The 15,348-nt window shown below is 41.9% G+C and overlaps 1 protein-coding gene across 2 annotated transcripts; it reads left to right on the plus strand.

Moving 5' to 3' along the window:
* The first annotated feature begins 36 nt into the window (after nt 1–36).
* On the plus strand, nt 37–10,041 carry LOC130687034 (protein artichoke-like). Of its 2 annotated transcripts, XM_057510192.2 has the most exons (8): nt 37–258; nt 341–614; nt 3,560–4,208; nt 4,328–4,427; nt 5,252–5,422; nt 5,504–5,619; nt 5,693–5,839; nt 6,104–10,041. In XM_057510192.2, the coding sequence occupies exons 3-8, from the start codon at nt 3,582–3,584 to the stop codon at nt 9,710–9,712; spliced, it is 4,770 nt and encodes a 1,589-aa protein (XP_057366175.1). In that variant the 5' UTR covers nt 37–258; nt 341–614; nt 3,560–3,581; the 3' UTR covers nt 9,713–10,041. The 2 variants fall into 2 exon arrangements, with proteins under 2 accessions (XP_057366175.1, XP_057366173.1); XM_057510190.2 differs by lacking the exon at nt 341–614.
* Nucleotides 10,042–15,348: the final 5,307 nt, after the last annotated feature.

Consider the following 15,348-nt stretch of genomic DNA (forward strand, 5'->3'; position numbering starts at 1 on the left):
ACTTTGCCTCAGGTGAATTTACTTCTACCTAGCCCGAATGAGGCGTCAGGTAGTCTTCAGCTGGCAGTCTTACCAGCGAGTTCTGAAGAACGCATACCTCTGTGTTGTGGGTGCTCGCCTCGGTTATTCTGATTGCCATAGGCCTCTTTCTCTTGGTGCATTCCGGAATTATTCAAACTTCCTGAGTAATGTAGATTGGTTCCGAAATTCGACAATCAGTTACTTCCACACGAAAAGGGATCAATAGATTTAATACAGGTAATATTATGGAATTCTTTTGCATCCACGCGTAATCAGTTGTATTAGAAAACTAGCGATTTTTGCTTTGCATTTGCCATAGACAAGTGTATAGCTGGTTAGAAAAGAAGGTATGAGTGGGACCGGAAATCGTGGTAGAACGTGTATCCCGTCGTTGCTGAGGCCAACCTGTAGTATAAATATGATTTCGTTCACGTTCAATGCTGTTGTAACGAGGCTAGTGAACTCACTTTTCCCAGGCATTATCGCCGGCGCGTGGAAAAATTTCCGCTCATTTATCTCTAGCCAAGCATTTCTAGACAAAAGGCGGGGGCGGCCTCACCGTAAAACTGAAGAAAATTTCAAAGTGAAGGCAAGTACGTGGATTGTGAGGTGTTATTGCAGTTTATTATTTTGTCTTTTCAACTCGACCTGAGTGAGCCAACATTATGGACTTTAAAAACAACACCTCCTTACCATGACAGCCATTGTTTTACTTCGACGATTCATTGGCATGTGTATACCTGTGTTCGTCTAGGGTTAGGTGTTCAAAACAAATATTTAGTGGTACGCTCTTAAGTTTGCATGAGCTCAAGTTCAACATTGGTGTTAATACGATACGTCGCTATTAAGAAGTTTACGTTCGTATTACGCAATGATCGTAATCGAGTCTAGTATATGCAATATGGTGTGAAAAAGAGAACGGGGTTCAATATTTTGAAAGAGACCTGCCTATATTCTATCTTTAAAGGGTGCAGTTTTTAGTTGTCACCGTTAGATTATGTAGCCTTCTAATTTGGCTTAGTACAAATGTGAAGAATGCGAGCTTTTGCTAAAAAAATTGCTTTCCCATTTAGCTAATAATTTAACGTGCCAATCGCGGAAGTTACTTTCGTCTTTTCTACTTCCGCGAGCTGTCCTAATATGGATCGGTTTTGAATCTAGTGGAACTCACAACTGAGGGAGACATAGCGTTTTCTCCCCAAACGAACGGAATTTCCTGTCTTTAGCCGTAAGCCAAACCAAAGAATGTTTTGTTTTATTTTCTTTTTCGTCATAGAGAAGTATGGGAAAGACCTGATCCGAGAAGCTGGAAACAAAAATATTATGCTTTGAAACGCATTACAGTTCAAATAGATATAAAGAGAAACTATTCAATGATGTTGTTAACGTGAAGGATGACTTGTGTTGTTGTTCCAGATGCGTTCCACCGTTACGCTGGCCCCTAAGACAGTGAAACTATGGTCGAGTCATAGACAGGCATTTATACGTTTATGGTTGTGATTGCAGTACAAGCGAACTGTAGCAATGCTTATCTTGATGATTTCTTTTCCTTTTACCTCGTAGTAGTAGGTATGCAACGTTTTTCAGCTAGCAGCAGGTTGCATTTTGGAACAAAAGCCAACAGGCGAGTGCAAAGTTTCCCCACCGGGCATCCAACTCTTGTGGATGAACGGAGCTCACACACGAACAAACGTGCGTATGCGAGACCTTGTGATGCCGACGACCCGCCCTCAGGCAACTTGTTTTTATCCACGCCTTTTTTTCCCCTCTTAGCTAGCTCAACATACCTGCGCCGAAAATGAGCATGCCTTTTTCATATTCACCCACCCACTCATGCCTGCTCCTCAAACTTGTCTTCGAACTGAACAGTGGAAATCGGGTTTCCACGTCGACAAGTGGATTTCCGTGCCAACGAGTTTCGCCTGGACTCTAATCATCGTCTATTCCGCATCCTAGCAAATAAACATAGAAATTGACGACGATTTAACGTGGACCATCTTCCGTGTTAGTCAATAAGAAAGTTCAGAACTAGGCCGTTTTTATTCGACGTTCTCAACCATGCACAGTACAGGTTGTGTGTGGCAAATATGACTTTCACCAAATAAGTTAAATCCTACCAGCTTTTTTTGTTTTGAGCGTTGTAAATCATACCACATATTCTTAAGCGGCCTCCTCAAACGTACGACTTATAAGTGAAGACAAAGTTAACAGGATGCAGTCTAGTCAATATTATCAAAGTCATTCGCTTTCCACTGGATTTCTCGTGACTCTGCATTTTTGCCCGAGTAGCAACCATAGCCTGTGCCGTAAGCTTCTATTGAACATTGGAAAACGGTTAAGGAAAATCCGTAAGGATATAAATGCCGTGGGTTCATTGCACGCAGCGCGATTGCTCGACGTGGAAAATGCGTACGCATGTCTCGCCTACGTCTTTCTATGTATAATGTGTCTTTACTGTTTTCGGTTTGGCTGCGAGTTTCTTGATATGGTTCATAGTGAAAACAGTATGGTGTGCGTTTCTGTTGCTACCTGTCTGGCTTCAGTTATTGGGTCAGACTGGAAAAAGCGGATATGGAACAGATATTGTCGGTGATTGCACAAAGAATTTTGCCGGGGTGTAAATTCGTAAAAATGTCGTGCACTTGCCAAAGTGTAATTTTGGTTTGAAGAATCACAGTTTCCAATAAGGATTACATGTTTTTAGCAAAAAAATTAGAATTTTTTAGTTCAATGGTGACAAAACAATCACTTTCTGATCCCAGAATCACTAATGATTCTACAATTTTATACAACTCGATAAGTAGTTTTGTACCCATGAAAATCTGCTTTCAGGATATGGGAACAGTTGTTGACGAATTGGATGCACTCTTTCGAATAAGTGGCACTATACGCAAGCACACTATACGAAGCAACAATTTTCGACCTTCCACGTCTTACCTGCGTTCAGCCGCTAAGCATTATCTCCGTTTTATTCATACTTCCAATCTCGTTGATGCCTTTTTTCTGTTTCTGTTCTAAAAACACTGAAGCAGCCCATAGCACCTTTCCATCAAAACATTTTATCTGCCAGGAATTATGTGATCTCTACGTTGACTTTGATAGCAGATCATTAGAATCTTTCAGTTTTTTCTAGAGCGAATTAATATATTCGCTCTAAACAAAACCTGGCATTAGCGAAGTATTCCCAAGAGATGTCGTGAGCAAGAATTCTTACACAGATCCCTAAGTTTATTTCGCTTTATCGACTTGCCAATTTTCGGCTTTAACTGAACTGATAGATGTGACGACCTGATCATGTTTTATGATCATATGGCTCCTTTAGGTAGACTTTCTTTGATGATAATCTAAGCGGCATCAGAAAACAGTGATATAAAAACTACAGTTGAGCTGATTTTTTTTCTCGTTTATCCGCCAGTCCTTCTAGATGACTTGAACTGTGGGAATTATTGTAATGTTGTCTTCACGTTTACTTAGTTTCTGATTTTTTTATGATGTTTTTTTTTTTCGTTTAATCTTTATCGGCTTTATTCTCGTTTAGGGTAACACCACCTCAGGCCAAAATGGGGAAAAAGAATAATCTGTTCAACACAGTGCAACGGATACGTTTCCTGGTATGCGTTTATGTATTGCTAAACCTAGCTTCAACAAAGGGTGACACGCCAAATCCGACGAATCCGTTCTTGAATGCCCTGCCACACCTGGACAACGACGATTACACCAGTGATAATCCTTTCGAGAGACCGTGCACAGAGGCAAAGCGCGGCCTAGACCTTCCATGCACTTGTTCAAGCGGTCCCGACAACGGGACCTACATTAACTGTGACCGAATGGTCTTCCCCGGCGACTTTCCTGTCCTACCCTACCGTTACCGAATTCACGGTTTCTCACAGCGCCTCACTGGTTACCAGGCGTTCCCTGCCCAACTCTTTACGGCTAGTGATGTGCCCCTGAAGCGATTGGACCTGTCTCAAAATGGCGTAGTCCTCATTACGGAAAAACTGTTGGACGGCATTGGTGACACTCTTGAAGAAATCAACCTCAGTCAAAATTTGCTTGGGGACCAGCTCAACCCTATCTTTTCAACGACCGAATTCCATCACCTCAAGCAATTGAAACGCATCGATCTTAGCGACAACGATTTAAAAGCTCTAGACGATTTCATTTTTAAAGGATGTGATAAACTGCAGGTTTGTTTATATTTTTTTTCTGTTTCATTAGTTTCTTTTAAATTTGCTTTTCGTGCTGTAAACCGAACGCAGTATTTTTCTTTTACTCTAATGCAGCGTTTATGCAAATTTATTTTTAGGAGTTACGGCTGGAACGTAACAGTCTAACACGCGTTCCAACCGGCACCTTGAAAGAGGTGAAAACTCTACAGCGCTTGAACTTGGAACACAACAATATTGGTAACTTTGACCAGATTCTCTATTTTCCGTATACCTATCTCACCTATTACGAAACAAAAATTCTAATACGTTAAGGTTCTGATATTCATTCATTGTCCTTCAGCGTCTTATATGTAGCAGAATAGGAATCATATCATAGAAATTTGTTATACATCAAAATTGGTCTGTCGGGATTGAAAAGGCAACAACAATGCTTGAAATAGCTTTTCGTCAAATGAAACGAAGGTTGGTATGGAAGTGAAACTGATTACTTGAAAAACCACCTCATACGGAACAGTTGATGCATATTGTACACCCGAATCATTTTTTCTATCGGCGGAGGATAAAAAGACTGGGTTCAAGACTATAGGTAAATGTAGAAAGAATGAAACTTATTCGTGTCATTGCTCGCCAGTGATATAGCATCTTCTGACGCAATCAAACTAGGCACTAATACAGAAGTAATCCAGTTGTGTGAGCTCAGCTGTACGATCAAAGGCCATGGCAAAGAGCAATGCTCTGGGTCGTCTTCAGGTTGTACCGTTATACTGCTTTAGCTGTGTGTGAAAACGAAAGATTGTCACGACTGTGGTCTTTGTGGTAGGATGTCGTTTCGTGTTCAGATTTGAATAAAATTAATAAAATCAAAAGAACTATATAATTAAGCAAAAACCAAATTACGTAAGAATAAAGTATATGAAGCCCTACTAAAAATATCGTTTTGAATTTAAACGTGGCATTTCAAATTTTACAATTTTTCCTTTTAAGTTTAAACTCTAATTTTTTTCTTAGCTGTATCGGTATACCTCTTAACTTAAAGAATAAACAAATTTTTCTTTATATAGGTGCAATTGGAAATGAGGCATTTGCCTTACAGACTTCTCTCCGCTTGCTGAACATGTCGCGCAACGTTATTGCTAATATCGACATGACAGCTCTCAAAGGACTGTCTCAACTTCAAAAAATGGATCTGAGCTTCAATAAAATTTCTCGCTTGTCAGAAAGACTCTTCCAAGGTACACAGGCGAATACGCGATTATCTTTTATCAGAAATTAGTCCTTTTCTCTTACGGATGTGACGCGCTCCGCGGATATAGACGTACCCGTGCTGCAAGACGTCGACCTGAGCAACAATTTTTTGTCTTCAATTCCAACATCTTTGACTGGTTTGCCTTCCCTCAAGAGACTATCATTATCGGCCAATCTTATTCAGGTACGTTGCACATATGACAATATCCAGACTTTGATAGCCTCATTATAGGCAGTACATTTTATTGAACGACTAGAATTTGGATAGCGGTGCTTTGGGAGAACTTCCAAGCCTAGAATACCTGGACGTCTCTAGGAACAATATTGCTGAATTGCCTAATGGCACGCTTTCTCGAATGAGCCGTCTGAAGACATTGCAGTTTAGTGTTAACACTCTTCGAAAGGTAAAAGAAAATAAACAAATTAAAAAGTTACAGCGTAGCGCCTGGTATTGGTAAGCAACTAAGACAACGAAGCCCATGCAAATAATGTGCTTCCTTTCAAGATATCACAGTCAATCATTGTTAAATATTTTGACACGTACAAAAATTATTAAATCGTCTTTGCCCAACTTAACAGTTGGTACGGTTAAGTCAACACAACTGTACTTGTTCTAAATACGACAAAAAAAAATGCTTATAGGAATTTTTGAATATTATTATTATCAGGTGGAAGATGATGCTTTCCGAGGATTGGACCAGCTGGAAGACCTATACCTGGACGACAATGGTATCCTAGTGGTGCCGCAGTCCGCCTTGCGCCACGTAACCAAACTGCGCCGGCTGTCGCTCTCTTTCAACCGGATCGCCGTCGTTTCGGGTCAGCTCTTTGGTTCTACCACCGAGCTGCAACATCTGTCGCTTTCCTACAACGTTATTAGGGAACTACCGGAAGAAGCCTTCCTGCCCATAAAGTCTTTGCGGCGACTAGAGTTGCGTGGCAACCAACTAACCGCCATACAAGCCAGCACTTTCCGTAGTCTAGCACCGTCTCTACAAGAACTGGACTTGGGTCGAAACAGGATCAGTGAATTGGAGGCACTAGACCTTCCTCAAGTTCAGACTCTCAAACTGGACCACAATAATCTAACGGCGCTGAAACGCGGCCAATTTTCCAAGATGACGCAACTGATTGCACTCAATGTCAGTCACAACGGTATCGACTTGGTACCTAGCGGCATCTTCCGTGGCCTTTACCGACTCCGACAGATTGATTTACGCAGCAATAATTTGGCCACTTTAGCTGTTGGTGTATTTGACGGCTTGGCTAACTTGCGAGCCGTTTACCTGCAAGATAACTTGATCCAGTTAATTGATTCGAGAACGTTCAGCCAACTGCCTCAACTACGCCTCCTACAGCTCAGCCGAAATCAAATTGCCGAAATTCGCACCAATGCTTTCGATAACCTGCCCCAACTTAGGAAAATTGTTTTGGCCAATAATCAGTTGGAGAGTGTGCCCAAAAGTCTATCGCGCACTACCAATGCCAGTATGCCGGTTGAAGTTCTCGACCTCTCAGCCAACAAACTATCGACCATTACAGCTCGAGACTTTTTCTATTGGTCTAAGCTGGAATATGTTAGTCTTGCCCGCAACAGGATTACTTCGATCGACGAACTTGCCTTTCAGCAGCAGTCATCAACCCTTAAAACGCTTGATCTTTCACGCAACAAACTAAAGGTGCTTCCGGCTGGCTTAGTTGCAAGGGCCATCAAATTGCGAACAATCGACGTTAGCCGCAATTTGCTAGATAGAGTTAGTCCTACTGCTTTTCACAATTCAACACAACTTCAAACGATAAACATGAGTTACAACCGGTTGAGGTCGCTGCCCGATAATCTCTTCCACGGTATCACTCGGCTTCATTTGAATTTGGAACACAATCGCCTAAACTCACTTCCATCCAGCATCTTCGATCGCTCTAAGATTCATGGCCTATTGTCCATTCACCTGGGACATAACTTTTTTGAAGAGGTGCCTATGGATGCGTTACAAAAGCAGTTCTTTCACCTGGAGTACTTGAACTTGGCTAGTAACCGCTTGCGTGTCATCCCGGCGGACAGCAACATTCTTGTTACAATTAAGACCCTCGATCTGTCTGTCAACCCCCTGACTGAAGAATCTATTCATAACGTACTTAGTGAGCCGAAGAAGGTGAAGGATCTCAATATGGCTGCTACTGGGATTTCACGGATACCTGTTTTAGAGACGCCGTTCTTGCGGCGACTGAATCTTTCGTCGAACAAGCTGGACAACCTTAACGAAACAGTTTTTCAACGCCCTACGTTGCTAGAGATGCTGGATCTTTCCAACAACCAAATCTTAGGTAGCGGCTCCGGCCTTCTCAACATTTGGTCTCGAATGATTTTCCTAAAGAAATTGATTTTATCTGGCAATCCAATCGGTCAGATAGTCAAGGGAGATCTTTCAAATTTATCATCACTGGAAACGCTGGAGCTAGTTGATCTAGCTTCGTGCACAAGAATAGATAGTCAGGCATTTTCCAGCCTGCCAAACTTGCGTCATCTCAAACTTTATGGCCTGCCACGTCTGGAATCGCTTCAGTCGCGCAACATTTTACAGCACATTACGACACTCGAACGAGTGGACATTGAGATCACCGAACCAACATTACAGGACCAATTAGCTCCTGCTTTTCTGCCCAGAATCCGCGAAATTCACGTCCACGGCAGGGGCGTTCTGCGTTCTATCTCTCCTGCCACGCTAGCAGGGTTGACCAGCCCTCGCATTCTTTTTGCTCTTCACGACACGGCCGTCACCAGTTTGCCTGCTTCACTTCTTTTTCCAGTACCTATGTCGACCGAATTGACGTTGGATTTATCCGGTACGCAGCTTCCAGTTTTCAGCCCCCAGTTCTTGACAGCTGCTGACAATCATCGCCAGTTTCTTGAGCTACGCGGTGTTCGCAAGAACCCCATTATCTGTGACTGCAATGCCCGGCCTTTTCGTCGATGGCTGAAGGCTCACGTGCCACAAAAGGGATTTCGATCTCGGCGCAGGCCGAGACAAATTCAATTAGATGATTCGTCAAGTATTCTGGTTCGGGTGTCGGCTAGTAGTGGCCCCCTTGGTCGACCTACGCATAGCAACGATACTGTCCCACTTGTTACCAATAACCAGCAGGCTAATGATTTGGTTGCGTTTAAATTTGGCAACAACGAAGTTGAAGTGAAGAACGCAACATCGCTTTCGACCCAGCATCCGCAGAGCATGCAAAGTGGTGTAACAACCAGCACGGAAGAATTACCAGTCACAGCAGTAGATGGAGAGGTATTTGTTGTTACCATTAACTACGAAGATATTACGAATGAGGACGCGAATGATAGCAGTAGTTCTATCAACGATGATTTGATACTAAGTTTGCCACAAGAGCTGGCAGATGTAAGGTGTAGCGGACCAGCTGCTCTTTTAGGCATTCGCTTAATTGATATGGCCGAAGAAGATTTAAGCTGCGACGGGCTTGGACGGGGCGAAGTGGTGGTTCCATCTTCTGAAACAGAAAACACTCTGAAAGATGTCGACGTGATTGACGTAGTGGTTGCTGCTAGACCCAGTCGCCCTTTATTCACGCCTACGTACTCCTCACCGGTCCCTAGTGCACCAAACATAACGGAGGGTGAGCCGGAAATCATTTGGTATAATGAAAATGAAGACACACACGTCTCCAGCGATTCTAACGTGCGGAACAACATTATTAGTAAAGATCGGCGATACCCGGAGCAAAAATACGGGAGTAATGCTCGCGCAGAGACTGCGTCCGGACCGGGCAGTCCAGGGCTACATCACATGGACGCCGTAATTATCGGTATAGTGGGTGGTGTAGTTGCATTCGTTGCTCTTCTGATCATCATTATATGTTTGGTTCGACTCCGATCGGCCGCACCTTACCGTGGCGGTCCCATGGCTGGAGCTTTAGCTCTTAGACATGACAAGTGTACTTGCGTGGGCCCTAGTAGTGGGCACCCAATGTTGTGCCACTGTCTGCCAGGGTATCCTGGCCATGCTTTGCACGGCCCACCTTCGCTTCAGTCGCTAGCCGGCTTACCAGCATTGCCTTCGTTACCTTTACCTTTACCTCCATGCGCTCCGTCAAACAGTCGCGGTGTCGCTGGCTCCATCTACAGCGTACCCATTTCAAGGAAAATAGGGTCGCCTCCGCAGCATCATCCGCGTTCTGCTCTAGGCTTAGCCAGCCGCTCCAGCTTTTATCCCCCAACACCTTATTACGTCACTTTCCCACCCGAGTCGGAAACATGATGAGAAGAGCAGTAGGATTCCGCGACGTTACCATACAGCTGTGCTGAGTGAATGGAAGTATGTTTGTATTCGTTTGCAATTTTTATAATGAATTTAGCGGACCACTGAGGAAATATTCCCAATTTTATTGCTCATGGGCTCTTGAATGTGGGCTCCCGATGAATCCATGGAATACGTGAAATAATTTTGTTCCGCCCAAATTGCTAGATTATTATATTGTTTCAATTGGAGAAAGTGGCAAACTGCTAAGTGATCGCTGAAACCAATTTGCTATCGTTATCTTGAGTTTGTGAATATGTTTGTAAATACATTGCATCTTGTTAGGAAAACCAGCCACACTATCAAGAACGGTTTTAAAAGGGTAAAGATGCGATTCATATCCACCAGAAAACTTCTGTAATATGTACGTAGGTATGCAATATGCGAGTTGCGGACAAGTTAAGCGAATTACGAAGTGGCAGATTTCGTAAACTAGTTTGCTTATTCCATCCAATTTTTGATTTTGAATAGAATTGGACCGTTAATATGATGCAATAGACAGATATAGAAACATTTAAATTTGAAAAAAAGGAAGAGTTATCTCTTAAAGCCGCTAGATTGTTGATGCTGGTAAAAACATTTGTCTGGTTGCCGATGTTAACATTCTTTTTTTCCCTTTTGAACTGAAGAGGTTTCTGTATTTGTGCAAATTTCATGAGCTTATTGCTGTGCAAACAGTTAAGGATTTAACAAACATTGAAGTTCACAGTTGATGAAGTTGGATTTTAAATAATATAGAGCTTTACAAAGTTGCAACTGTTCTTCCAAGTTTAAAGGTGCGTGACTAGTGCACCTTCTGTTGGCGATAACGATACAACCCGCGTCAATCGGTTAAGGCCAACGAAATATCCAGGTATCTAATAGACTTCTGCCTGCACAGGGATATTCCAGCTAAGTCCTCTCAGGCCGAGCGGTATATCCCATGCGTCGTTTTTGGTAGATCACTAGGACGTCCTAATGACCGTTTTTTTAACGTCGTTTAGAATCATCCACTGGACGTCTGGAAATAAACGTCCAATAGATGTAGCATAAAAAAGCGAACTGGGACAGCGTTTGGGATAACAATCTTTCTTATTGAGAATGTGTGTAAAGACGATCTTTTAATTTCGGACAAAAATCTTAATTCATTGGGCATCCATGCTAATTCTGGACAGTCTCATTTTTTAAAACTAATTATCTCATTCGATTCAGTTTTAAATTCTGAATCGAATAGCTTAAGCCACCGCGTGTCGGAAATTTCGACGTCCGAACCTGTCAGAGGGGACGGTGTTGGTAAAAGCAGAGCAAGCGGAAGACAACACAAGCACAGGCACTCGGAGCCGACGAGATTGGTAGCCGGGGTAAGTCCATCACCAGGCGGGAACTAGTCATGAGTTCCCGGCAGTTGACCTAGACATGCCGATAGACAGGAAAGGCTAAAAGCGTAACGGAAACTAAGAAGATAAGTCGGGGGAATAAATGGCTCAGAAGGCCGGTAGCCGCGAGAATATTGTCACGTGCACTGTTTTACGTAACTTGATTCGGGGAAGTGGGTGAGATTCGCCCACTCATTCCTCTAAAGATTTGATGTTGAATTGAGCTAAACCTAGACGTCCGTTAGTCGTAGTGTGTGAAAGTATAAAAGAGCGAAGAAATCCTTTGTTGAGAGTTAGTTAGTTTTTAGTGCGTTAGTATAGTAGCTAGTGTGTTTCAGTTGTTTCCCCAAGTTGTTTACTGTGTTGTTTTGTGGGTGTAGTGTGGTGGTGGGCACTATCAGCGTAGTGAAATTTAGTGTAGCCGCTGATAGTGGAAGTGGATCGGTACGCTGAACTGTCGGGATGTGACCAGCCAGTGTACTGATCAGCCTCCACATCGTGACCAGAGCGACGTGAACCTACCCCGTGTTTTACCCGTGACAATATTATTGAAATTTACTGACTGCCTTTACATATGAACATGTAGAGCGGTCTCTGGCGCGGAGAAGCAGAGTTGAATTATAAAACCATTACGACTGGAACTAGTTTTAGCCCAGGGAAAAAAGAATGTAGCCGGCGAGAGACCAGTCAGGGGTCGATCAAGGGGAAGTGGGGTCCGGAGCTGAAGACAGACCCTGCGGCTCGAAGAAAGAAGATCAACGGCGACACCTGTTCCAGCGTTTAATTAATGTCTGTTTATTGCTCAAATCGTCAACGGTATTTTTGGATGTACGGGTATATAAGGGCCGGTTTCGGCTGAGAAATACACACACAAGCCCCCGGAGTCGGCTCATCATTTCCTCTCTGGTAATTGCACATTTAAGCTTGATTCTACTGTCACTCGCTTCCGTATCGCCGCATGTCGTCTGCTGGCCAATTCTTCGCCCAGCATAGGCTATTCCTGTTGTCCTGCAGTGTCCGTCTGTCGGTGTCCTGTCAACGGCATATTCCCATCCATTAGCAGTTGCCGAGACTGCCCCCGGGTTCCGTCCACTGCTTCTCAATTAAATATATCTCTTTCGTGTCCGTCTTGTTGTTCCTGCCGTGCATCCGTGGCAATAACCGTCACGTCACAGGTAAACAATATCGCTGGAATCCGAGACCGATTCCAGCATTACCATACTTAAAAGCAGGCCCGCATCGCACGGCCCATCTCCACCCGTCACAATACGCTGGGATCCTCAAGACCCCAGGCCACTACTTTACATTGAGTCGGCAATCTCCGACAGTTGGATCTGCGGCAAAGCGCGATCCAGAAACGCTGGTATTAACACATCCCATGCCCACTAATTTACGCTGATATTTTGAATTGCGGTCAAGCGCAAATTCCCAAATCGATGAGGGTGCAATAGGAAAATATTGCGAAATTTATGTTTTCAATAACCAAAACAATTAGTTGTCAAAACGAAACACCATCTGTTCTTGACTGGTAACTTGCGATCAAAACTCACCACAAACATAAAATATTGATTTTTAAATTGCATTATACACTTCTCTCTTTAAGTAGCCAATGGACCATAGGTTCGCTGGAAAAACAAAAAAGTAAAGGTTTCGAAAAAAAGCATTGAAATTTCCGCAAACATGTTGTAAAATCCGAAATTGTAAACTCAAAAAATCGTTTTTAACTGACCCTATCCTAAGCTATATCGCCCTAATACTGTTCCTAGATTTTTTCTTAACAATGCGCTAAAATTTGTTACTACTGTAGACGTAAAATATTCATTTATTAATATTTTATTACCATTTAAAAATATTTTATAAAATGTATGCGACAATATTTATGTAATCGGTGATTTAATTCAATTTACTGCGAGTTATGTCCTTCATTACTATAACAATGACATTGGCTCTGTCGTAAGACGCTGGGATTGTAACGAAAGGGTAGATTGATTTTCATTCTTGGTTTTTTTTGTTACATTTTATGCAATATTGTTGAATCGCAAGTTTGTAAAAAAAGACATGGGGAAAAACTAGGGAGTTCCAGTGGGTTTCTTTGGATTCTATTGTTTGAATTAAAGAATAAAATTAAATATATTTCTTTCAGCAATGAAAACACAAAATTTCGGAAAGAATTGTTTCACAAGAATATAAAAAAATAACTGGCTAAATGTATAAAAAAAACGTATTTTCTGTCCTCTTATTCTTCAACGTCCATGTTTTTTAAAAGTAAAATAAATTGTATTAAATATCAAGGGGAAAACTGAAAACTGAAAAGCTTTTGCTTAAAAGACAAAGGAGATTTGGACAAAACAAACGGTTCATCACTACTATTTTTCAATTCTGGTCCGACATTAGCATGCGTAAAAGGCGACCCACAACGCTGGAAATCATTCGTCAGAAATCGAATCAGCACCATCACGCAACTCACCAACCATGCAAATGGAGCACATTGTCCTGGACAGGACAACCTCGCTGATCTAAATTCCAGTCGAGCAGCAATAGATTTCCTGAACAAGGATTTCTGGTTACGCGGACCACCATGGTTAAAAAAGAAGAAAGCCATTGCACAACATCCTACATCCCAATTCGATGTGAGCACCTTCAAGAAAGAGTTGAATTAAATTTGGGACAACCAGAACTTTTCCCATTTTCTCGTTACAGCACATTCACCAAACTCAAAAAAAAAAAGAGTCCGAGCTTGGTTGGACCGTTTTGGAGAACTGAGAAACAAAATTCCCAATTCATCAGTTATTCCAATACCAATTACAAAAAATAAAACCATAATGGAACCATCTCTTGTAGCAGCCGAAACAACATTGAGCCAACTACAATAAATCATCCAACTCATCCAAAGAATTCAGTTTAAAATGGAGCACGAATTGCTCTCAAAAGGAAAAACGCTGTCTGGATATTCATGGCAGAGAAAAAGTGAAGAGGATTTTATCAACCTGTAATAACTGCACGAAATCGCAGTCACTATCGTTCGATTCAGTATCCCTAGTAGAACAAGATATCTTCACACAATCTTAAAGATAGCGATACATCTATGGCAAATACATCTTAGATATCTTACTACTATCTTTGTACTAGCTTTGTACTAACTAAATGTCATGGGGTTGAGATATCTTGTTTATATATCTTACGAATATCCTAAAAGCCACTTTCTAGATAACTGTATAGGCAGACTTGCCGCGCCGATCAATTTTCCGATCGCGATCTCCGATCCGATCAAACTGCGAAAGATCGGATCGGCGATCAAATTTTGCCGATCATTTTTAATACACTGTTTCGCGAAAATAGCATTGGCTGTCAAATAGTCACTGGCGGCCATTGAGGGTGAACACTAAACAGTTTCCTTCAATTGGCATTCGCATAAATAGCAGTGAAATAGAACCCTGCGGCTGAAAATCTACAGCTAGATGGCGAAAAGTTTGATCGCTAAAAACGATCGGATCGCGATCAATTTTTTGGGATCGCCGATCCGATCTCCGATCTTTTTCAAAAGATCGGATCGGCGATCAATTTTTTGATCGGAGATCGGATCGGCGATCAATTTTTGATCGCGATCGCGGCAAGTCTGTGTATAGGGAACTTATCGCTCTAAAATAAATAGTAAATACAAAAAAAAGAATACATTTTTTAAAGACAGTTTATTTTTAAAATCCGAATTACAATTGGCAAAGAAACACAAGTTACAAACTGTGACAGGAAGACATTCAAGTCTTATTATTAATTAGAATCGCTGCTGTTGTCTTCCGCCGCAAGTTTCGCTTGTTCTGCCACAAAACGCCCTTTTGCATTATGAAGATACGATTTGGTTTCAGCGACGAACACTTCTTTTTCCAGATCTTTAAACTTTGAATTGGAGATGATTCTAACTAAATATAAAATATTTTTATTTAACTACTTATTTTACTCTTTACTTATATCTCTTCTCTATATAAAATGGTTACCTCTTACTAATTCCGTTATACGACAAGAGTGGATTCCTTTTTTTCCCATTCCGCCGTTTACTCTCTTATCACGTCTCCCAAGCCAATTTACATCCTTAGAGAGTGAATCTTCAAATACTGTTCTCCACGCTCTTTGTACACATAGTCGCCTTCAGAATTTTTGGAATTCTTTTTTCCTGAAAGACGGATTTTTCGGACTATCTATTCATGAATGAAAGAGGAGTTTAACATACTAAATGAAATATATAAA

This window comes from Daphnia carinata, chromosome 2 (assembly GCF_022539665.2).
Source record: "Daphnia carinata strain CSIRO-1 chromosome 2, CSIRO_AGI_Dcar_HiC_V3, whole genome shotgun sequence".
Lineage (NCBI taxonomy): Eukaryota > Metazoa > Arthropoda > Branchiopoda > Diplostraca > Daphniidae > Daphnia > Daphnia carinata.